Raw genomic sequence first — 24,421 nt, 5'->3', positions numbered from 1 at the left:
TGACAATGAAGTTTACAAATAAGTTACTGAAAAATGTAAAATATCAACAGAGGTTTTGCTAGTTAATTCACATATTCCACAAAGACATTTAAAATGAATAAATAGAAACAAAATCTTGTCAGCAAATCATTGTCAAAAAACTGAAGTTTTGGTTCAGAATGTAGTAGCCTTCACACTGTTGTCTGCTTCCTGCTTCTTATCCTCATCTAGATTTTCATAAGGATGATCTGTGGACAAATTTAGACATGCTCAAATTACAGCTCACATTATACATTTCAGTTTTTTTTTTTTAAGAAAGAAAAAAGTATTGTAATCAGTTGCCACATACCTGTCTTTTTGTTCAGCTCAAATTTACTTGAATCTTGACTCGTCGTTTTTCGGCTGTGTAAAAAAAGAGATTAACAATCACTAATTTACCTTATAAAACCACAATGTTTCAAACTATTTCAAGTTTTTATTTTATTGCAAGATCAGTGTTAGATTTCAATCAATTTTACCTGCACTTTTTGTAAATGCACACAATTGCTGTGACTATGAGGATGACGCCAAGTGGCACGAGGACTCCGATCAAGATAATAGCCGTTTGACCTACAAAACAGCAAGCAGGAAAAACCCGTTATTACATATGACTGGCAAATATGGCTGCATTTTTTTTTAGATTAGATTAAGAATTTTATATTAGGAATGAATACAGTCCATCACATTCACTTACCTAGGCCTCCCTCGGAGGGGATTTTAAAGAGCTCACAGTTTGTGCCCTCAAAACCTTCAATGCAAGTGCAGGTATAACCAGAACCATCTGGTTTATCCTCACAGGTACCGTCATTCTGACAGGGCGAGCTCAAACATGGACTCGCTGAGAGAGAAAGAGGGTTAAAAATCAAAAGAAGTTAAAAATCAGTTTACTCATCTGAAACATCTGTAATATATGAAAGTTGGTTCAACCATGGAAAAAGTTTATATCTCACAATACTGTCTTTTTTCTCAAAAATCTGAGCAAATTGTGAGTAAAATAAAGAAAACATGGACTCAGAATTCTCAAAAAGTCAGAATTTTCAGTTTATATCTCACAATTCTGATGTTTTTTTTCCCTCAGAATTGTGAGCAAAATGTCTGATTTGTGAGAAAAATTTTGATATATTTATCCCATGGCAGAAATGGGCTTCCATAGTTACAATTAACTTTACTATATGATATCCAATTCTGTATCATTCCTAGACTAGGAAAACTCTGAAAGCTATGCATTATATATTTATCAAATACATTTTGAGTCAGAATATGTTGTGTAATATAAAGAGTGAAGCAGCTCACATCTATAACAGTCGCGTCTGGTGTTGTAAACAGTGCAGATCTCGTTGTCTCCACAGCCCTTTGTTTGACACACTGCACCAGTGGTAGTACATTCACAACTCTGTGAACAATCCTCCGTCACAAATGTCTCCTTCAGCTGCGTGTGGAAGGGTACAGAGAAACATGATCAGCAAGTGCAGTGTCTTGTGCTATTCCTTTGACATCATAACCTTTAACCTGTAGTATTTGACATGCATCAAAAGGCTCACCTGATAATAGCGATCGAGGTAAGTGCATCCACACTCGCTGTAAGGCACACAGTTTTGGTCGCTCAGGACAAAGCCAGAGGCGCACTGACATCCCTCCACGCACTGTGTTTGCTCACACTCGGAGGGAGCTGCCAGGTCTGCGCAGGATGCCGGGCATGGAGTCATACAGGGGGAGTAAGTGCTGTTGGGCCCACACTGCAGACCTAAATTACAAACACATGTTTATGTTGTTTAGTGTCACATGATCCTTCATTAATCATTCTAATATGCTGATTTTGTGCTCAGAAAACTTTTATTTTTCATACCGCAATTCAGTTCTTGTCTCCACAGCCCTAGTGTGACACCCAGATCTTGGCAAGCCCGAGCATAGACGGCGTAGTTTTCACAGCGCAGCTCTTCACTGCCCTGCTCAGCGCATAGGTCAAACACACAATCCCTGCAATGCAAACACACACGGTTGTGAAGGACTGTGCATCCCTACCAACACCCACATATCACAAGTTTATCTCATCCAAACGCACACACATGTTCTTGTACATAGTGCAACACACACCCACTATGCATTCCGTTATCCTCTGAGCTCAGAAAGTGAACTCATACTTGCCACTAGAGTGCACACACCCTCACACACAAACACATGCGCACATTACTCACTCCTGGAAGACATCTGGAGCGTTCACAGCATGACAGGCAGTGAAAAGACCAGCAGGGTCACTGAGAGCCCCACACATTTTATTCCCGTTCAGCTCCTCCAGCAGAGCATTTGAGCAGCCTGTCGTATCAAACCCTGAATCTGGATCAGCCTCCACTTCACGTCTAATAGTAAAAGAGACACGATTTTTAGGGATAGGACCATGCCAGACTATTTCAGATTATTTATTTCATGAGAAATGTCATCCCAGTTGATTTATAATGCATAGCATAACAGGTACTCTGAGTCTTCCGTACTTGTGTAGGTGCACCATCTTTGGTAGAGATGTGGTACGAAGACCCGCCTGTCTGTCACTCACTCTCCAGCTGTCTCCAAACTCATTGAGGTTGCGGGTAACTGTGCCGTCTGGTTTTGTGTACTCATTACGGTTGTTTCCATCATAATTACCGCACAGACCGAGCACTCGAGATCTGTATACACTAGGCAGAGTAACCACTTTAGGGAAAAAGAAGAGAGCGAGTTTTTGTTAATATATACTTTACAAAATATGTAAAGCTGTGCATAAAAAATCCTTGATAATTGTGTGGATGTGAGTTTTGAGCTACCTGCTTGAGCATTGCCATCAAAGCGAACAGAAAGGCCAAAGTCAGTTGTGAGCATCACATAGCGAGACTTTGTTTTTATGTTAACTCCACGTACAGGACTGAATGGTAGACCAACTTTTTCGCCATCGACCTGATGGAGAAAAAACGCAAACACAATCATCATATTGGTATTTTACTATATTGTGTGGTCCATATATGAAGATACAGCTATTATGATTGACTACATGTCCCATGAATCCCTCACCAGCACTTTCTTCTTCTGCTGCATGCGAACAGTAATGCCGTACACATCCACATAGACCTCACGCAGGAGTGATACCCGGCCGATGCCTCCCTGCCGCTGGTTTTTGCCACGAACTATGAAAGGAGTGAGGGAGCTGGGCAGAGTGGTGCTCTGAGTTAATACATATGTATACGCTCCCTGGTAGTGGTGATTGTATCTGTCAAAGGTACGATAGTGAGGGTCCCCAGCAATACTGCAGTCATCGAATTCTATGAGAAGTAAAAAAGGGTTTGAGTTCATTCGTGAGGTGGACATTAAGACCAACCCTGAACATTTACATTTCTTTAGCTGCCCACAAGCTGCAGTCATTAAACCCCAAAAACCTGAAGTAGTCCTTTCATGTACAGTAAATATGAATTTTTGGTTGCTCTGATGGTCTGAATTAAGTAAACTGATGTCGTTGTTCCCTCATTCTTAGTATTTCTCATTGCAAAACTTCCTTAACTCACTCTCAGGTTTGCAGTAACGGTCTCCATTGCTGTCAAGATCACAGATCGAGTTGTCATTACATTCAAAGGACGTGCAGGACAGCACACCACCAAGGCTGCAGCTGCACCTCTGTTCACAGTGGTCAGTTATCCATGAATCTCCCACCTGAAATATACCAGGCAGTATTGTAACATTTTGTGACATAAAATGAAAGCACTGCCATCTTTACAGCACCTTTTATAACATATTCTTTATGTATCATGTCTTTGCCATTATTAATTTTTATAGAAAATTATTTCAATAATGAGTTGAAGAATAGAAGAGTCGGTTGAATAGAGTTGAAGAAAAGAAGTCTTTAACAGATAGACTACCGTTCAAAAGTTTGGGGTTGGTAAGGTTTTTAAATGTTAGAAAGAAGTCTCTTATGTTCAACAACACTGCATTTCATAAAAGTAAAAACTGTAATTCTGAAATATTACAATTTACAATAACTTTTATTTTAATTAATTATTGTGATGGCAAAGCTGAATTTTCAGCAGCAGTTACTCAGTCACATGATCCTTCAGAAAACACTCTAATATCAGTATGTTAGAATGCTTTCTGAACAGATCAAGTGCTTAAGAGACATTTAATTATCAAATATTATTATCAAAACAGCTTAATACCTTTTATCAGGTTTCTTCGAAGAACATAAAATATAAACAGCATTTATTTGAAATATTTTTTAACACCATAAATGTTTTACTATCACTTTTGATCAATTAATGGTTCCTTGCTGAAGAAAACTATTAATTTCTTTAAAAAAACAACAACTTTTGAACAGTAGTAGAATCAGTAGAAAATTCTAGCAACTGTACTCACATCATGATACTCTCCATTGCTGTCAACACATCCACAGCTTGAGAGGGGAACACACTTGCCATCACTTAGCACAAAACCTCCATTGCACTGGCAACCTTCGACACAACTATTAGGTGGTAATGGGCAGAATACGGGGAAGAGATCGGCACAAGTAGGAGGACATGGTGGTGTGCACTCAGAATAGTGACTGTTTGGTGGGCACGGGACAGCTGGAAATAGATGTACACAAAGGAAAGAGGTTTGACGCATTGGATTTGAATGACAATGATACTCTGGTATATTCAGAGGCCATTTCTTCCTTCAAAATACGTATAGATATTCAATTAATATTTATACATAGCCTAGAGGTTATCAATGAAGAATTTCATAAATGCTTAATTTTCTCAGCATCACAGATCTGTTCTTTTGATCTTTACAATTCTAGCCAAATTATTCTTCCTCCTGTCACCCAGCTCAGCATAATATTCTCAGCACATCTCCTAGTCTTTTCTTCCCTCTTTCTCTTTCACTTACGACAGAAGGTGCTGTTTCTCCAGCTGATCGTGACTCCAACGCTATGACAGGCCTGGGCATAAGCTTCAATGTTATCGCACAGAGTCGACTGCATGCCATCATACTCGCACATGTCATAGATGCAGTTCCCCAGGAAAGATTCTGGAGGAATGAGAGAGTGACAGGGCTTGAAGAGATCAGATAGTATAGACGCCGCACACTGTGACTTGTAGATTTCTTCCTCATTCTCGTTGCAGTTGGGTTTGTCATCAGGCCGTTCATCAGGTTTGCACCTGCGGATGGAGAATTGAGGCATGGATGAACACAAGTGAAGAATGAAGACAAGTGAAACTACTGATTTTTCACTTAAATTCATATGTATCACAAGTACATCTGCTATCTTTTGATGTTTGTTTTTTTCTGAATTATGGAGAGGGACTTAGAGGAACCAAACAATGTAACACTCACCCGGGATCACTGTCTCCTTCTGCTTTCCAGCTGTTACCAAGTTCAATGGTACTATTGGCTGGTTTGCCGTCAGGCATCAAGTTGTCATCAGAGAAATCTCCGTTGTAGTTACCACACATTCCACATACCTGTAAGACAATATAGAGATGATAATCCAAAATCTCTACATGTTGACAAATTTCTAGCGGTATACTGCCCAACCCTATTAGGTAAGGAGATGTTCTAACTTTATTTTCATGTAGTTTCAAACCTTGTTGAAATAGTCTCCAGGCACTGTGATTTCAATATGGTGCACTCCATCAAACTTCACAATCAGGCCGAAGTCAGTGTCCAGAACGGTGTTTACTCCACTGGTGAACACCCGCGCCTTGGCTGAACTGATGTCATAGGGGGTCTTTATCCTGCGTTCATTCACCTAGTCGGTGGACAGAACAAATATGTGTAACAAAGCCAGAGATTTAGCACAATCATATCACTGAATGCATAGAATCTCGTCTATAATATTAAACAATATTTCACTGTTATATTCTTATTCATAATGTCTAATCAGAAGAAGACATGCAAATGCTTCCAAAAGCACTATTGCATCTCTTCCTCCTTAGGCTCTCACCAGTACTCTTCCATTCTTGCTGATGGTGATGTTGGCAGTGGGCAGGTAGACGGTCACAGAGCGAACATACGAAGCTTCTGGTTGGCCACGCTCTTCGTTTTTGGCCACAATGGTGAACGGTGTCACCATAGAGGTGTCGCAAATCGCCACCAGCGTGTAAGTGCAGGTACCCATGTAGGTGTGCATGATGCCATCAAAAGTGTAGTAGTGAGGATCACCAGCAATGTGGCAAATGCCCACTCCTGCAAATAAGGTCAATAAGCATGTATCAGACAGATAGATAGACACAGAAATAGATAGACAGACACATAAGAAGAAATAAAAAGATTATGCAGAGTATGTACCTGTGTTCACACATCCTAGTTCACCCTCATTGACCTTACATTCCTGAGCGGGACCACATTGCCATGCCTCGCATGTCACTGTATTGAAAGGTGAACAAACACAGCGCTCTGTGCAATCATCTTTTGTGAACCAGCTGTCTCCAACCTAAAAAAACCCAAACAGATACGCATTAATAATTGAAATGGACAAAGAGACAATCCTAAACTAGAAATGAAAACATGCATAATTACAGTGCTCCTTTATTCACAAAATTGTGAATTGAAATTTGTTCAATTTGTAAGAAATTATTTCAGATTTGAAAACAGAAGTAAGTTCCATTCCGTCTTCTCAAGAACTCACAGGTCTATAGTTGTTGTCTTTGTCAATGCAACCACACTCGCTGAAGGGCACACACTTGTCTCCACTGAGGACAAAACCAGGGTCACACACACATCCCTCAACACAGGGCTCAGAGCAGGTGCCTTCTGATCCAGGGTCCTGACAACTGGCTGGACAGGCTGAACCACACGGCTCATAGTGACTACCAACCGGACATTTAATCGCTGGAAGAAATAGAAATAAAAGAGTGGTGTTAAATGAACCATTGCAATGGGGCAGAAGAGAACAGATAAATGAAAATAGTTAGAAAATAGAGAAGGATGGACGAGAAACTTGGGAACTATGGGTAGAGATGGAGAAACATAAAAGTACAACTGTTTTATAACCTTTTTTAAAAAGAGACACACAGCACTCGTTGATCACTCCCTAATTGAAGGGTGCACACTACAAAGACTGAGTCTTAAAAAGGTTACCAGGATACAGTTAATTGCATGTTTTAAGGGCACTTTACAGAATGTCTGTAGGGCTCAAACACTTACGGCAGAAGGTGTTATTCCTCCAGTTAATTGGCACCCCTGCTTGAGCGCACAGGTCAGCATAGCTTTGAATAGCTTGGCACAGTGCCACTGTGGCGCCACCAGTGCCACACTGATCAAACACACAGTTCTCAAAGTAAGGATTGGGAGGCACCACTGAATGACACGGCTTGAAGATTCCTGGGAAAAGAATGATAAGTAGGCTTTAATGGTGCATAAAACAGGTGTCATGTCTCTATAAGACTGAGAATGCACTGAACAGATGTGCTGGAATATAGTCATAAATAGAGTAGAATGAGGCCTCTTGTACATTTACCCTTTACTCTTCAAGTCATGTTCAAGTCGCATTCAATCCAAAATGTATTACAATGATTGTAGTCAAACTGCCCAAAGCAGACAAATAAATGAATGCATTCTAACATAAACATGATTTATTCTAATTAATGCATTAAGAAGGAGAATTAGCATTTGCAAATGCAAATCCTGACTGATATTAGCAAAAGACAATATTTCTAAGCAGAACAAACAATCCATTGTGAGTGTGAAGGGAGCCTATAAGAGTAAGTGTAGGTGATTAAGAAATGTCACACTAAGCCCAGAAAGAATGTTTAATTATTATATCCTGTAAACAAACTCTAGCATATGCTGATTTGAAATGATATATATATAATATGTATATATATATAAATGAAAGCATATAAAATAAAATAAAACAGCTATAAAAATAAAATAACATACATTTCTAATTGTGATAAAGCTTTTTATGTTGTTGTTGTTTTTTAATTCAGTGACCTTATCATTAAAACATTTTAAAAGGTATGTTTGTATGAGTGCATGAGTGTCTCACCATTGGGGTCAGTGATCATGCCACAGCTGGTAGGTTTCTGTGCTTCACTCTCGATCTTGTCATCACATTCAATGTCTCCTCCACCATGAGTACAACTGTGCGAGATAGGAATAGGCATGAATGATAAAGCTTCAATGATAAAAAAGTGTATATTTAGAAACAAAATTAATGAAATCTTACTATCTTTGGTGCACTGCACAATTAAATATGCTTTCACTTACTCTGGTCTGTCGTCAGGCACCTGCCAGCTTTCTCCAAGTTCATTGGTGCTGGCTGTTGGCGTTCCATCTGACTTGATGTTGTCATCATTAGGATTATCATTATAATTTCCTGTGATATATTATTATTAAAATTACTCATATCAAATGATTATTTGGTTAGTAGTATAAAATAGCTTTCAAATCTCCATCAGTTAGTTAGATAACTGAATTTGCAGTGCTTACCACAGAGTCCACATAACAATCCGCTGTAGGAGGAAGGCAAGGTGACATCTGCATGATGGTTTCCATCAAAACGGACACGCAATCCGAAGTTTGTTTCGAGCACCACAAATTTGCCACTTAGGAAGATCTTAATACCATTTGAAAGTGTGATAGGCACAGTGACCTGAACTCCATTCACCTGCAGGATGTACAAATAAGGTAAGCACAAGAATGGACTGCTGTTCTAATCTCCTGTAATCTGTTCCTTACGTCTCACAAAACTTGGAAATGTCCCATACCTGAACTTTGCGCCCCTTGCCCAAAATGATGGTTGTGTCATGCACATTGATGATGACAGATCTTACATAAGACACTTTCTTATTATTGTCTCTGTGCTCGTTCTGAGTCTCCACAGAAAAGTATGGCAAGCCTGAGGTCTCATTACAGGGCTTAGTGAGAGTGTAGGAACAGGCACCCATGAAGTGATGTACTTTATCATCAAAGGTATTATAATGAGGGTCACCAGAAACTGAGCAAATGCCTGTCCCTAAAAGAGAAAGAGATAAAAATGGAAAGATAAAACTCAGAAAGTTTAGTTCCATGTGTCAACAACAGGTTTGTGCAGAACTGCATGTTTGTGTGTGATAAGATGCTAAAAAAATTACTATATTTGTTACCAAGTGGTTTGCAGCCATACTCTCCATCTTGAAGTTGGCAGCTCTCATTAGGAAGACAGCTGGTGTTGTAACAGTGAATATTTCCTCCACCCTCACAAGTACACTTCTGTGTACAGCCCTCCAGATACCAGCTCTCATTTACCTAAATATGGCCACATTGATAGGAATGTGTTAGAAAATCCACAATTCAAACACATTTATCCTATTTTAAACATTAACACTTCATTAAAATTCTGTTTTAAGCAATCGTACAGGCGATACAGACGCTGTTAGAATAGGTTTTTTATATAGATTCATGCATTGATTCATACAGTGACTCCATTATAAAATATAGAAGTCGATGAATGTTTTATTATCCTTTATAATAATTTGTATAATAACCATATATTTTAATTATTGTTATAGCAAATTAATGAATGAATGAATGCAATTCATGCTCACTGAATATTATTTCAAATCAGGCATTAAGGAGAATCAAGCATAAAAAGTCATTAAAATCTTCGCTTTGTTTGAATAATAACTACATGGCAACTGTGACAAACTATCTGAACGTGATAAACACAACAACAGCAGCACAAATAAAGCAGCAAACGGTAAAACAATAAATATTAAAGAATTAAATTAATTTGCATAATTTATTCACGCCACGGTGCATTACTGGAAGTCGAGTACAGCGTTTATCACAGTAGCTTTACCCCCATTTGGTCAAATGTGCTCACGTTCAACAGAAACACAAAAAGCAAGTCATGGAAGAGCTTGTTGTTTGGCTATTTGAGTTGGTGTTTTTGCTGTTTAGTGTTTAGGCACTTTTGGATGTCAGACATCGTGCTTGTCATTTTCTTGCCAGAATAATGACAAACTTAAACAGCAGGCCTCAAGAGGTCATAGAGCGAAAAGGTATGAGCTATACACCTCTACCTTTATGAATTTATTTGTCAAACAGCTATTTAGGTGAACTACAAGAGCTAAAATAGTGAATAACGTCAAGATGGGTGTTTTTAGTTTACTCGTTGTATTTGCAGTGGTTCTTAGAATAGTTTTAATCAAAACTCCAGTTTTTACTACGGGGGGTCCCATCATTGTGTATGGCCCCAGAACCCCACGGTTCAGCCCTGGGGTTAAACTCACTGGATGGTAGGAGCCTGAGGAGTCCACACAGCCACAGTCTTTAACAGGGACACATTTGTAGTCACTGAGGATAAAGCCAGGGTCACACTCGCAGCCTTCAACACACTTCTCACTGCAGCCTGGGGGTCCATTGATACCCAGACATGTCTCTGGACAGGAGCTCACACATATGGAGTAATGGCTGTTTGGAGGGCATTCCAGAGCTGAAGAAAAATGGGAAAACAGCATTAAATTATGAAAGTAAGGTTAAAGTGGGGATACAATAAAGTCACATGTACCATTCCTCTGTTATGGCATTCCTGTCTTCTCTGCCTTGGCCCATGAATAATAAAAACAATAAGGCTAAAGTTAAAGTAAGTGTTCAGCTCTAGCTTTTTCTATTCTAACCTTCTGAACTGCATTCACTTCAATCATTTATATTGTGCATTAGAGGGAGCTGAAAACAGGCTTGCTATTGGGAATGTGAAATGTGATTCTTGTATGGATGCAAGATGCCAAATTTTGCTGCTTTATTATATGCTCAGACCATTTCTCAAACTCCACATCTTATGCAATATTATACAATATATGAGAGAATGACTCACGGCAGAAGTCTGGCTCCCTCCACTGATGGACAGGTGCACCTGCACCGAGGCAAGCATCAGTGTAAGCCTGAAGCTGGTCACAAAGGACCTGCTGCAGTCCCTGATAACGGCACATATCAAACACACAGCTCTGGAAGAAAGGCGAAGGGTCCACCACATTTATGCAGTCCCTGTGAGGGGCAAATGTGAGAGAAAGTGTGCAATGATTAAGTACTTAAAAGTTTTTCAAAAGTCTTTCTCGTGTTAGAAACCATATGAATAATAGAACACGCATATTTGTTATAAACCCTGCTGATTAATTTCAAATGGATGGATTCAACATTGTTTATTAGGAGAAAATGTCATTTTGTCATTTAGTCCTAACCTAAATGCTCCATTTGTGTCAGTTATTCTCCCACAGTTCTCTGGGTTTGACACGACACCCTCCAGCACAGGATCGCAGGGTGGTTGAGGCCCGGGGTCCGGCTTGCACCTAAAAACATGACATCATCATCATCAAGACATGCCTGAGAATTTGAGAATTTGAAGTCATCATTTAAATCTTAAGAACAATCTTAAAAACATTGCCCTGGCTGTTGTGTGGTTGATAAAATGAAGAAAAGTAAAAGTTACTGACGTTGCATCCTCATCCTCATCGGTTTGCCAGCTGTCACCAAACTGACTTGAGCTGTCCGTTTGGGAGCCATCCGGCTTAGTGAAATCATTACTGGGGTTTCCATCGTAGTCCCCACACAGGCCACACATCTGGTCATAGTAGGAACTGATAAAATGAGGGAAAAAAAGAAAGATTGATGTAAAGATATTAATTTTCCCAGAGATGCTTTTTGATTTTGAATTTACTCATAACCTATAACCCTTAACAATCATTGTGGGTCTTAGTGTTTTCTGCAACATACTGTCAGTACTGTGTATGTATTCCAGTGAGATGTTTTCACATTTTCTTTACCTAGGAACTGAGATTTTAGCGTAATGGTTGCCGTCCCACTGCACCTTCAGGCCAAATGGAGTTGTGAGGATTACATATTGTCCAGCAACAGACAGCGAAATGAGTGGAGATGGGGAGTTAGGTAGAGACACCTTGAGTCCATTCACCTGAGTGTGTGGAAAAAAATATAAAACCAAAGGTGGATTGAAGGCTAATGCGAGCTTTGAAAAAAAACTTTTAAAGGCAAGATTATTCTTGGAAAACAGAAAAATGGACACAGGGATAATGTTACTATGAACAGATTAGGAACCATTTAGAAAAAAAAAAATTAAATAAGACGAATGTCTCAGAACTTTTGTGTGCATTAACATAATTCAAGAGATTATAATCTAAAAGAGATTAAAATATACTATGGCCATTTACTTAACATTTCAAATCTAGATCTCAAGATTATAGAATAACTACATTGATAGTTTAATGAAGGCGGCTGTTGTGGATACTGACCAGAGTTCTCTTGCTTTTCATCAGTGTCACAGTGATGCCATCAACAGTCACGTATAGTTTTCTCAGGTAAGAAACGCCAGAAATGCCTCTCTCTTCATTCTTACCCTCTATGGAGAACCAGGGGCCTGCAGACCCAGGAGGGAAGAAAGTGAAGTTATGTTTTAAAGCTTTACATGTATGTTCTTATTTGAACTTTTTAAGTTAATTCTGGGGACATTTAATGTACATTTAATGAATAGGAAAAATACATCTGTTTGTTACTCCAAACACCTGCTGATGACCAGTACTCTAGTAAGTACTCTAGTAACTGCTCATTGTGGATAGTTGGCTTTGGCCATTGCTTACCAGTGTTGTTTTTGCAGGTGCGGGCCAGAGTGTAGGTGCAAGTGCCCATGTAGCTGTAGTATTTGCCATCAAAAGTGTTATAATGAGGATCACCAGAAATAATACAGTCTTCAGATTCTGGCAGATTGAGGAAAGAGATTGATCAGCTATTTTTGAAGCTCTAAAGAATGTGTAAAGTTCAATAGTTTACCGTTGCACACTATTTGCAAATAGTTTATTGTAAACATGCATAGTCGAGCTACAGTCTCCATCTCTCTAGCCAAGTATACATGATGAAATGTTTAATCTAATATTAGAAGGGTTAATTACATATCACATATGTCATTTTAGAGCCATTGCAGGAAGCCAAGCCCAATTGTTGTCTTGTTAATGCATATACATGCTGGATAAAGCGAACTTGTTCAACATTGCAAAAACTGGACTTGTATGATTTTAAGTCATACATTTATTAAAAAAGACATTATTGCTTTAGCCTGACTGAAACTGGATGGATGGATGTTTGAAAATTGAACTGAAACAGGCTTACTGAATTAACCAGAGTACTCACCTTGTGGGTAACACCCAATTACACCACCCTGTACTCCACATTGTTCCATTGGTGGGCAGTTGCCAGCATTACAGGTGACATTTGGGGGGTTGCACGTACACAGTTGCTCACAGTCCTTGGTGTAGAACTCTTCACCTGGCTAAATCCACGGAGAGAGGAAAAGTCAGGAAAAATACTAGTTGATTGACTATAACAACTATTTCTGTCCTAAATGATACCAAATTCAATTTCCTCACCTGATAATAATTCCCATTATCGCTACAACCACACGTTTCTTCTTTTACACACTTGCCAGCACTGAGGATATATCCAGGGTCACAAACACATCCTTCAGAACAAGGCCCACTGCACTGACTTGGTGGAAATGGAGTGCAGGAAGGCTGGCAAACTGGTGCGCATGATTCAAAGTGACTGTTGGGTGGGCATTTCAGAGCTGGAGAGGAAGAATGTGTATTAGCGCTAATCATAATTTTGTGACTTCACTCTATTTTACAGTACGAGAAATAGGACAAGCCATTCATGTCTGTGTTTTTGTCAGAGTTTATGGTTAAGGAGTATGTATTTTTCAGACATACGACAGAAGGTGCTGTTTCTCCAGGGCCCAATTGTGACTCCACGGTCCTGGCATTCATTGACGTATGACTCTATTGCTTCACACAAAGCAGAGTGAGCACCATCCAGCTCACAAACGTCAAACAGACAGTCTTGGAAGAAACCCTACACACAAGGTTAAGATCTGTAAGTAAGTTATATGGCTAAAATTATGTACTAAAGCTTTTCAAATAAATTTTTTCGATTTCACTCACATTGGGGTTGACTTTTGGATGGCAAGCAGCAAATGGGCCATTGCTGTCCAATATGATACCACAGTAAGCAGGCCCTTCATACAACTCCTGCTCAGCATCTGTGCACCCTGGGGATGGGCCAACCTCTGGCTTGTTACACCTGAAGGCAGAATCAGAGGTGAGTCATCTATGATGTGAATTAATAGAGACACATCTTTTAGTTGTAACAGCATGTGCCTTGTGTAGTGCCTTACTCAGGGTCTGTGTTCCAGCTGTGGCCAAAGTCATTGGGGCTTTGGGCCAGTTCACCTGTTGGGGTCTGGAAGTCATCCTGAGGGTCTCCGTTGTAGTCCCCACACAGTCCACAAAGTTTGTCCTCATAGCTGTAAAACGATCACAAGCATGTAGAAACATTCAAAAGTGAATCAACTTATAAATGTTATTACTACGAAGATGTTTATTAGAACCATACTCACTCCTTGATAACTTTAATGTCCATATAGTGGTTTCCGTCGTAACGTACGGTTACTCCAAAGTTCAAGGCCACTGTGTAGTGCTTGCCAGACATAAAAATGTCAACACCACTGACAGGACTCAGAGGAATGTTCACATTGGTTCCATTGACCTGAGAAAAGTCAGAAAACATAAGTGACATTTTGAATGTGCGACTAAATTACATGTATGTACTGTATATGTGCACAAATAATGTGTACATGATATATGTATAAATCATTAATATTGAAAATGATGTTCTTTTCTCTTACTTGAACAGTTCCTCCTTTCAGAATGGACACTATGACTCCCAGCGCATGGACATGAACTGCTTTTACGTAGCTGATATGAGGATTGTTGTAGCGATTCTCATTGTCTGTGTACACAGCGAAGTAAGGTACGTCTGTGCTGTTACAAGGCTCAGACATCAGGTAAGAACAGTTTCCCATGAAATCATAGCGCCGGTTATCAAAGGTGTTATAATGGGGGTCACCAGAGGCAGTACAGGTGGAGGTTCCTGTGAATGAAAAATCCCTTGGTGTCAAATATAAAAATTCAAACAAAAATACTTAGAGTTGAAGATTGTATAAAATAGCTTTGTGTTTGGAAGTTAGCATGATGTTTGAGGGTAATCATAGATAACCTGTAAATTGATAGCTTGTCAGTAAAAATAATAGTAGGTTAAGGGAAGATTGTTGCGGTTTTCTATAATACCTTTAGGGTAGCAGCCGTGCACTCCACCAACCTCTCGACATTCTTCTGTCACAGGGTCACAGGTGTTGTCCACACAATCAAAGATGTAGTTGCCAACACAGCGACACAACTTGGAACAGCCATCTCCAAATATGATCTCACCAGGCTGAGTGTAAATACAAACCAAGATTTTTTAGAGCAAAAGCTTAGGTCTCAAAGCAGGATAAAAATGCAGCCTCACAATGACAAGTCTTGTACCTCAAAGTAATTGTTTTCTTCATCCAGACATCCACACTGTTCAATAGGAACACAGCGCCGGCCACGGAAAACAAATCCTGGTTTACAGAAGCAGCCGCTGATGCAAGAACCAGAGCAGTTAGTAGAGGGTTCTGCGCAGGTAGGAATACAGGCTGGGCCGCAATCAATGTACTCCGAGTCGGGAGGGCATTTCACTGTTTGAAGACAAGAAGGGTTTGTTTATCTAAACAAATGTTATAATGTTTTGGTAAATGTTTCTATTCAAAATAGAACATGTTTAGCTTACCTGGTGGTGTTGGTTCTGGAGTAGTTGGTCTAGGTGTAGTGGGTTGGGGTGTAGATGGATTCACTATTTGAAGACAAGAACAGTTTACAGTACCTATACACATTTTTTTGTAACTTCTTGATGGTGTAGGAGCAAGTACCCTAGTGATGTACTTTATCCAAGGAAGTAATGAGGGTCACCAGAGACAGAAAAATTATTATATTTAAAGAGAGGATTAGTTGTAGATCTGTCAGGACTGCCGACTAGTTTGTGTTTCTCTGCATGTGTGTATATTCATGATATGTCATGATAAGATTTGTAAACAAAAGTACAAGTACAAGTGTTCAAAACTTTTATCATGCATAAACCAGTACTATAATTGTTACCATTTGGTTTGCAGCCATACTCTCCATCTTGAAGTTGGCAGCTCTCATTAGGAAGACAGCTGGTGTTGTAACAGTGAATATTTCCTCCACCCTCACAAGTACACTTCTGTTTACAGCCCTCCAGATACCAGCTCTCATTTACCTAAATATGGCCACATTGATAGGAATGTGTTAGAAAATCCACAATTCAAACACATTTATCCTATTTTAAACATTAACACTTCATTAAAATTCTGTTTTAAGCAATCGTACAGGCGATACAGACGCTGCTAGAATAGGTTTTTTATATAGATTCATGCATTGATTCATACAGTGACTCCATTATAAAATATAGAAGTCGATGAATGTTTTATTATCCTTTATAATAATTTGTATAATAACCATATATTTTAATTATTGTTATAGCAAATTAATGAATGAATGAATGCAATTCATGCTCACTGAATATTATTTCAAATCAGGCATTAAGGAGAATCAAGCATAAAAAGTCATTAAAATCTTCGCTTTGTTTGAATAATAACTACATGGCAACTGTGACAAACTATCTGAACGTGATAAACACAACAACAGCAGCACAAATAAAGCAGCAAACGGTAAAACAATAAATATTAAAGAATTAAATTAATTTGCATAATTTATTCACGCCACGGTGCATTGCTGGAAGTCGAGTACAGCGTTTATCACAGTAGCTTTACCCCCATTTGGTCAAATGTGCTCACGTTCAACAGAAACACAAAAAGCAAGTCATGGAAGAGCTTGTTGTTTGGCTATTTGAGTTGGTGTTTTTGCTGTTTAGTGTTTAGGCACTTTTGGATGTCAGACATCGTGCTTGTCATTTTCTTGCCAGAATAATGACAAACTTAAACAGCAGGCCTCAAGAGGTCATAGAGCGAAAAGGTATGAGCTATACACCTCTACCTTTATGAATTTATTTGTCAAACAGCTATTTAGGTGAACTACAAGAGCTAAAATAGTGAATAACGTCAAGATGGGTGTTTTTAGTTTACTCGTTGTATTTGCAGTGGTTCTTAGAATAGTTTTAATCAAAACTCCAGTTTTTACTACGGGGGGTCCCATCATTGTGTATGGCCCCAGAACCCCACGGTTCAGCCCTGGGGTTAAACTCACTGGATGGTAGGAGCCTGAGGAGTCCACACAGCCACAGTCTTTAACAGGGACACATTTGTAGTCACTGAGGATAAAGCCAGGGTCACACTCGCAGCCTTCAACACACTTCTCACTGCAGCCTGGGGGTCCATTGATACCCAGACATGTCTCTGGACAGGAGCTCACACATATGGAGTAATGGCTGTTTGGAGGGCATTCCAGAGCTGAAGAAAAATGGGAAAACAGCATTAAATTATGAAAGTAAGGTTAAAGTGGGGATACAATAAAGTCACATGTACCATTCCTCTGTTATGGCATTCCTGTCTTCTCTGCCTTGGCCCATGAATAATAAAAACAATAAGGCTAAAGTTAAAGTAAGTGTTCAGCTCTAGCTTTTTCTATTCTAACCTTCTGAACTGCATTCACTTCAATCATTTATATTGTGCATTAGAGGGAGCTGAAAACAGGCTTGCTATTGGGAATGTGAAATGTGATTCTTGTATGGATGCAAGATGCCAAATTTTGCTGCTTTATTATATGCTCAGACCATTTCTCAAACTCCACATCTTATGCGATATTATACAATATATGAGAGAATGACTCACGGCAGAAGTCTGGCTCCCTCCACTGATGGACAGGTGCACCTGCACCGAGGCAAGCATCAGTGTAAGCCTGAAGCTGGTCACAAAGGACCTGCTGCAGTCCCTGATAACGGCACATATCAAACACACAGCTCTGGAAGAAAGGCGAAGGGTCCACCACATTTATGCAGTCCCTGTAAGGAGCAAATGTGAGAGAAAGTGTGCAATGATTAAGCACTTAAAAGTTTTTCAAAAGTCTTTCTCGTGTTAGAAACCATATGAATAATAGAACACGCATATTTGTTATAAACCCTGCTGATTAATTTCAAATGGATGGATTCAACATTGTTTATTAGGAGAAAATGTCATTTTGTCATTTAGTCCTAACCTAAATGCTCCATTTGTGTCAGTTATTCTCCCACAGTTCTCTGGGTTTGACACGACACCCTCCAGCACAGGATCGCAGGGTGGTTGAGGCCCGGGGTCCGGCTTGCACCTAAAAACATGACATCATCATCATCAAGACATGCCTGAGAATTTGAGAATTTGAAGTCAACCTTTAAATCTTAAGAACAATCTTAAAAACATTGCCCTGGCTGTTGTGTGGTTGATAAAATTAAGAAAAGTAAAAGTTACTGACGTTGCATCCTCATCCTCATCGGTTTGCCAGCTGTCACCAAACTGACTTGAGCTGTCCGTTTGGGAGCCATCCGGCTTAGTGAAATCATTACTGGGGTTTCCATCGTAGTCCCCACACAGGCCACACATCTGGTCATAGTAGGAACTGATAAAATGAGGGAAAAAAGAAAGATTGATGTAAAGATATTAATTTTCCCAGAGATGCTTTTTGATTTTTCATTTTCAATTTACTCATAACCTATAACCCTTAACAATCATTGTGGGTCTTAGTATTTTCTGCAACATACTGTCAGTACTGTGTATGTATTCCAGTGAGATGTTTTCACATTTTCTTTACCTAGGAACTGAGATTTTAGCGTAATGGTTGCCGTCCCACTGCACCTTCAGGCCAAATGGAGTTGTGAGGATTACATATTGTCCAGCAACAGACAGCGAAATGAGTGGAGATGGGGAGTTAGGTAGAGACACCTTGAGTCCATTCACCTGAGTGTGTGGAAAAAAATATAAAACCAAAGGTGGATTGAAGGCTAATGCGAGCTTTGAAAAAAAACTTTTAAAGGCAAGATTATTCTTGGAAAACAGAAAAATGGACACAGGGATAATGTTACTATGAACAGATTAGGAACCATTTAGAAAAAAAAAAAAAAAATAAGACGAATGTCTCAGAACTTTTGTGTGCATTAACATAATTCAAGAGATTATAATCTAAAAGAGATTAAAATATACTATGGCCATTTACTTAACATTTCAAATCTAGATCTCAAGATTATAGAATAACTACATTGATAGTTTAATGAAGGCGGCTGTTGTGGATACTGACCAGAGTTCTCTTGCTTTTCATCAGTGTCACAGTGATGCCATCAACAGTCACGTATAGTTTTCTCAGGTAAGAAACGCCAGAAATGCCTCTCTCTTCATTCTTACCCTCTATGGAGAACCAGGGGCCTGCAGACCCAGGAGGGAAGAAAGTGAAGTTATGTTTTAAAGCTTTACATGTATGTTCTTATTTGAACTTTTTAAGTTAATTCTGGGGACATTTAATGTACATTTAATGAATAGGAAAAATACATCTGTTTGTTACTCCAAACACCTGCTGATGACCAGTACTCTAGTAAGTACTCTAGTAACTGCTCATTGTGGATAGTTGGCTTTGGCCATTGCTTACCAGTGTTGTTTTTGCAGGTGCGGGCCAGAGTGTAGGTGCAAGTGCCCATGTAGCTGTAGTATTTGCCATCAAAAGTGTTATAATGAGGATCACCAGAAATAATACAGTCTTCAGATTCTGGCAGATTGAGGAAAGAGATTGATCAGCTATTTTTGAAGCTCTAAAGAATGTGTAAAGTTCAATAGTTTACCGTTGCACACTATTTGCAAATAGTTTATTGTAAACATGCATAGTCGAGCTACAGTCTCCATCTCTCTAGCCAAGTATACATGATGAAATGTTTAATCTAATATTAGAAGGGTTAATTACATATCACATATGTCATTTTAGAGCCATTGCAGGAAGCCAAGCCCAATTGTTGTCTTGTTAATGCATATACATGCTGGATAAAGCGAACTTGTTCAACATTGCAAAAACTGGACTTGTATGATTTTAAGTCATACATTTATTAAAAAAGACATTATTGCTTTAGCCTGACTGAAACTGGATGGATGGATGTTTGAAAATTGAACTGAAACAGGCTTACTGAATTAACCAGAGTACTCACCTTGTGGGTAACACCCAATTACACCACCCTGTACTCCACATTGTTCCATTGGTGGGCAGTTGCCAGCATTACAGGTGACATTTGGGGGGTTGCACGTACACAGTTGCTCACAGTCCTTGGTGTAGAACTCTTCACCTGGCTAAATCCACGGAGAGAGGAAAAGTCAGGAAAAATACTAGTTGATTGACTATAACAACTATTTCTGTCCTAAATGATACCAAATTCAATTTCCTCACCTGATAATAATTCCCATTATCGCTACAACCACACGTTTCTTCTTTTACACACTTGCCAGCACTGAGGATATATCCAGGGTCACAAACACATCCTTCAGAACAAGGCCCACTGCACTGACTTGGTGGAAATGGAGTGCAGGAAGGCTGGCAAACTGGTGCGCATGATTCAAAGTGACTGTTGGGTGGGCATTTCAGAGCTGGAGAGGAAGAATGTGTATTAGCGCTAATCATAATTTTGTGACTTCACTCTATTTTACAGTACGAGAAATAGGACAAGCCATTCATGTCTGTGTTTTTGTCAGAGTTTATGGTTAAGGAGTATGTATTTTTCAGACATACGACAGAAGGTGCTGTTTCTCCAGGGCCCAATTGTGACTCCACGGTCCTGGCATTCATTGACGTATGACTCTATTGCTTCACACAAAGCAGAGTGAGCACCATCCAGCTCACAAACGTCAAACAGACAGTCTTGGAAGAAACCCTACACACAAGGTTAAGATCTGTAAGTAAGTTATATGGCTAAAATTATGTACTAAAGCTTTTCAAATAAATTTTTTCGATTTCACTCACATTGGGGTTGACTTTTGGATGGCAAGCAGCAAATGGGCCATTGCTGTCCAATATGATACCACAGTAAGCAGGCCCTTCATACAACTCCTGCTCAGCATCTGTGCACCCTGGGGATGGGCCAACCTCTGGCTTGTTACACCTGAAGGCAGAATCAGAGGTGAGTCATCTATGATGTGAATTAATAGAGACACATCTTTTAGTTGTAACAGCATGTGCCTTGTGTAGTGCCTTACTCAGGGTCTGTGTTCCAGCTGTGGCCAAAGTCATTGGGGCTTTGGGCCAGTTCACCTGTTGGGGTCTGGAAGTCATCCTGAGGGTCTCCGTTGTAGTCCCCACACAGTCCACAAAGTTTGTCCTCATAGCTGTAAAACGATCACAAGCATGTAGAAACATTCAAAAGTGAATCAACTTATAAATGTTATTACTACGAAGATGTTTATTAGAACCATACTCACTCCTTGATAACTTTAATGTCCATATAGTGGTTTCCGTCGTAACGTACGGTTACTCCAAAGTTCAAGGCCACTGTGTAGTGCTTGCCAGACATAAAAATGTCAACACCACTGACAGGACTCAGAGGAATGTTCACATTGGTTCCATTGACCTGAGAAAAGTCAGAAAACATAAGTGACATTTTGAATGTGCGACTAAATTACATGTATGTACTGTATATGTGCACAAATAATGTGTACATGATATATGTATAAATCATTAATATTGAAAATGATGTTCTTTTCTCTTACTTGAACAGTTCCTCCTTTCAGAATGGACACTATGACTCCCAGCGCATGGACATGAACTGCTTTTACGTAGCTGATATGAGGATTGTTGTAGCGATTCTCATTGTCTGTGTACACAGCGAAGTAAGGTACGTCTGTGCTGTTACAAGGCTCAGACATCAGGTAAGAACAGTTTCCCATGAAATCATAGCGCCGGTTATCAAAGGTGTTATAATGGGGGTCACCAGAGGCAGTACAGGTGGAGGTTCCTGTGAATGAAAAATCCCTTGGTGTCAAATATAAAAATTCAAACAAAAATACTTAGAGTTGAAGATTGTATAAAATAGCTTTGTGTTTGGAAGTTAGCATGATGTTTGAGGGTAATCATAGATAACCTGTAAATTGATAGCTTGTCAGTAAAAATAATAGTAGGTTAAGGGAAGATTGTTGCGGTTTTCTATAATACCTTTAGGGTAGCAGCCGTGCACTCCACCAACCTCTCGACATTCTTCTGTCACAGGGTCACAGGTGTTGTCCACACAATCAAAGATGTAGTTGCCAACACAGCGACACAACTTGGAACAGCCATCTCCAAATATGATCTCACCAGGCTGAGTGTAAATACAAACCAAGATTTTTTAGAGCAAAAGCTTAGGTCTCAAAGCAGGATAAAAATGCAGCCTCACAATGACAAGTCTTGTACCTCAAAGTAATTGTTTTCTTCATCCAGACATCCACACTGTTCAATAGGAACACAGCGCCGGCCACGGAAAACAAATCCTGGTTTACAGAAGCAGCCGCTGATGCAAGAACCAGAGCAGTTAGTAGAGGGTTCTGCGCAGGTAGGAATACAGGCTGGGCCGCAATCAATGTACTCCGAGTCGGGAGGGCATTTCACTGTTTGAAGACAAGAAGGGTTTGTTTATCTAAACAAATGTTATAATGTTTTGGTAAATGTTTCTATTCAAAATAGAACATGTTTAGCTTACCTGGTGGTGTTGGTTCTGGAGTAGTTGGTCTAGGTGTAGTGGGTTGGGGTGTAGATGGATTCACTATTTGAAGACAAGAACAGTTTACAGTACCTATACACATTTTTTTGTAACTTCTTGATGGTGTAGGAGCAAGTACCCTAGTGATGTACTTTATCCAAGGAAGTAATGAGGGTCACCAGAGACAGAAAAATTATTATATTTAAAGAGAGGATTAGTTGTAGATCTGTCAGGACTGCCGACTAGTTTGTGTTTCTCTGCATGTGTGTATATTCATGATATGTCATGATAAGATTTGTAAACAAAAGTACAAGTACAAGTGTTCAAAACTTTTATCATGCATAAACCAGTACTATAATTGTTACCATTTGGTTTGCAGCCATACTCTCCATCTTGAAGTTGGCAGCTCTCATTAGGAAGACAGCTGGTGTTGTAACAGTGAATATTTCCTCCACCCTCACAAGTACACTTCTGTTTACAGCCCTCCAGATACCAGCTCTCATTTACCTAAATATGGCCACATTGATAGGAATGTGTTAGAAAATCCACAATTCAAACACATTTATCCTATTTTAAACATTAACACTTCATTAAAATTCTGTTTTAAGCAATCGTACAGGCGATACAGACGCTGCTAGAATAGGTTTTTTATATAGATTCATGCATTGATTCATACAGTGACTCCATTATAAAATATAGAAGTCGATGAATGTTTTATTATCCTTTATAATAATTTGTATAATAACCATATATTTTAATTATTGTTATAGCAAATTAATGAATGAATGAATGCAATTCATGCTCACTGAATATTATTTCAAATCAGGCATTAAGGAGAATCAAGCATAAAAAGTCATTAAAATCTTCGCTTTGTTTGAATAATAACTACATGGCAACTGTGACAAACTATCTGAACGTGATAAACACAACAACAGCAGCACAAATAAAGCAGCAAACGGTAAAACAATAAATATTAAAGAATTAAATTAATTTGCATAATTTATTCACGCCACGGTGCATTGCTGGAAGTCGAGTACAGCGTTTATCACAGTAGCTTTACCCCCATTTGGTCAAATGTGCTCACGTTCAACAGAAACACAAAAAGCAAGTCATGGAAGAGCTTGTTGTTTGGCTATTTGAGTTGGTGTTTTTGCTGTTTAGTGTTTAGGCACTTTTGGATGTCAGACATCGTGCTTGTCATTTTCTTGCCAGAATAATGACAAACTTAAACAGCAGGCCTCAAGAGGTCATAGAGCGAAAAGGTATGAGCTATACACCTCTACCTTTATGAATTTATTTGTCAAACAGCTATTTAGGTGAACTACAAGAGCTAAAATAGTGAATAACGTCAAGATGGGTGTTTTTAGTTTACTCGTTGTATTTGCAGTGGTTCTTAGAATAGTTTTAATCAAAACTCCAGTTTTTACTACGGGGGGTCCCATCATTGTGTATGGCCCCAGAACCCCACGGTTCAGCCCTGGGGTTAAACTCACTGGATGGTAGGAGCCTGAGGAGTCCACACAGCCACAGTCTTTAACAGGGACACATTTGTAGTCACTGAGGATAAAGCCAGGGTCACACTCGCAGCCTTCAACACACTTCTCACTGCAGCCTGGGGGTCCATTGATACCCAGACATGTCTCTGGACAGGAGCTCACACATATGGAGTAATGGCTGTTTGGAGGGCATTCCAGAGCTGAAGAAAAATGGGAAAACAGCATTAAATTATGAAAGTAAGGTTAAAGTGGGGATACAATAAAGTCACATGTACCATTCCTCTGTTATGGCATTCCTGTCTTCTCTGCCTTGGCCCATGAATAATAAAAACAATAAGGCTAAAGTTAAAGTAAGT

At 39.3% G+C, this 24,421-nt stretch overlaps 1 protein-coding gene across 1 annotated transcript in view; it reads right to left on the bottom strand.

Annotated features, from left to right (window-relative positions):
- Positions 1–153: 153 nt before the first annotated feature.
- Positions 154–24,421, bottom strand: part of zanl (zonadhesin, like) — a gene marked incomplete at both ends in the record, with an annotated part of 46,267 nt that continues 21,999 nt past the window's right edge. Inside the window, 60 exons of the mRNA XM_079435184.1 lie at positions 154–227; positions 329–381; positions 498–588; positions 713–856; positions 1,312–1,447; positions 1,560–1,762; positions 1,865–1,995; positions 2,214–2,375; positions 2,508–2,706; positions 2,817–2,946; positions 3,061–3,308; positions 3,549–3,693; positions 4,390–4,598; positions 4,903–5,174; positions 5,350–5,477; positions 5,600–5,764; positions 5,960–6,201; positions 6,304–6,448; positions 6,644–6,846; positions 7,162–7,338; positions 8,006–8,100; positions 8,227–8,335; positions 8,449–8,626; positions 8,727–8,974; positions 9,105–9,246; positions 10,233–10,435; positions 10,817–10,986; positions 11,181–11,288; positions 11,433–11,576; positions 11,763–11,908; positions 12,246–12,370; positions 12,591–12,707; positions 13,138–13,276; positions 13,374–13,570; positions 13,713–13,854; positions 13,944–14,082; positions 14,177–14,305; positions 14,399–14,547; positions 14,687–14,931; positions 15,129–15,273; positions 15,366–15,559; positions 16,017–16,158; positions 17,145–17,347; positions 17,729–17,898; positions 18,093–18,200; positions 18,345–18,488; positions 18,681–18,826; positions 19,164–19,288; positions 19,509–19,625; positions 20,056–20,194; positions 20,292–20,488; positions 20,631–20,772; positions 20,862–21,000; positions 21,095–21,223; positions 21,317–21,465; positions 21,605–21,849; positions 22,047–22,191; positions 22,284–22,477; positions 22,935–23,076; positions 24,063–24,265. Coding sequence (XP_079291310.1) covers positions 154–227; positions 329–381; positions 498–588; positions 713–856; positions 1,312–1,447; positions 1,560–1,762; positions 1,865–1,995; positions 2,214–2,375; positions 2,508–2,706; positions 2,817–2,946; positions 3,061–3,308; positions 3,549–3,693; positions 4,390–4,598; positions 4,903–5,174; positions 5,350–5,477; positions 5,600–5,764; positions 5,960–6,201; positions 6,304–6,448; positions 6,644–6,846; positions 7,162–7,338; positions 8,006–8,100; positions 8,227–8,335; positions 8,449–8,626; positions 8,727–8,974; positions 9,105–9,246; positions 10,233–10,435; positions 10,817–10,986; positions 11,181–11,288; positions 11,433–11,576; positions 11,763–11,908; positions 12,246–12,370; positions 12,591–12,707; positions 13,138–13,276; positions 13,374–13,570; positions 13,713–13,854; positions 13,944–14,082; positions 14,177–14,305; positions 14,399–14,547; positions 14,687–14,931; positions 15,129–15,273; positions 15,366–15,559; positions 16,017–16,158; positions 17,145–17,347; positions 17,729–17,898; positions 18,093–18,200; positions 18,345–18,488; positions 18,681–18,826; positions 19,164–19,288; positions 19,509–19,625; positions 20,056–20,194; positions 20,292–20,488; positions 20,631–20,772; positions 20,862–21,000; positions 21,095–21,223; positions 21,317–21,465; positions 21,605–21,849; positions 22,047–22,191; positions 22,284–22,477; positions 22,935–23,076; positions 24,063–24,265 — 9,500 coding nt within the window. The remainder of the gene's footprint in view (positions 228–328; positions 382–497; positions 589–712; positions 857–1,311; positions 1,448–1,559; positions 1,763–1,864; positions 1,996–2,213; positions 2,376–2,507; positions 2,707–2,816; positions 2,947–3,060; positions 3,309–3,548; positions 3,694–4,389; positions 4,599–4,902; positions 5,175–5,349; positions 5,478–5,599; positions 5,765–5,959; positions 6,202–6,303; positions 6,449–6,643; positions 6,847–7,161; positions 7,339–8,005; positions 8,101–8,226; positions 8,336–8,448; positions 8,627–8,726; positions 8,975–9,104; positions 9,247–10,232; positions 10,436–10,816; positions 10,987–11,180; positions 11,289–11,432; positions 11,577–11,762; positions 11,909–12,245; positions 12,371–12,590; positions 12,708–13,137; positions 13,277–13,373; positions 13,571–13,712; positions 13,855–13,943; positions 14,083–14,176; positions 14,306–14,398; positions 14,548–14,686; positions 14,932–15,128; positions 15,274–15,365; positions 15,560–16,016; positions 16,159–17,144; positions 17,348–17,728; positions 17,899–18,092; positions 18,201–18,344; positions 18,489–18,680; positions 18,827–19,163; positions 19,289–19,508; positions 19,626–20,055; positions 20,195–20,291; positions 20,489–20,630; positions 20,773–20,861; positions 21,001–21,094; positions 21,224–21,316; positions 21,466–21,604; positions 21,850–22,046; positions 22,192–22,283; positions 22,478–22,934; positions 23,077–24,062; positions 24,266–24,421) is intronic.

Source organism: Barbus barbus (genome assembly GCF_936440315.1).
Source record: "Barbus barbus genome assembly, chromosome: 2".
Lineage (NCBI taxonomy): Eukaryota > Metazoa > Chordata > Actinopteri > Cypriniformes > Cyprinidae > Barbus > Barbus barbus.
This window is presented reverse-complemented; position numbering and strand designations above follow the sequence as displayed.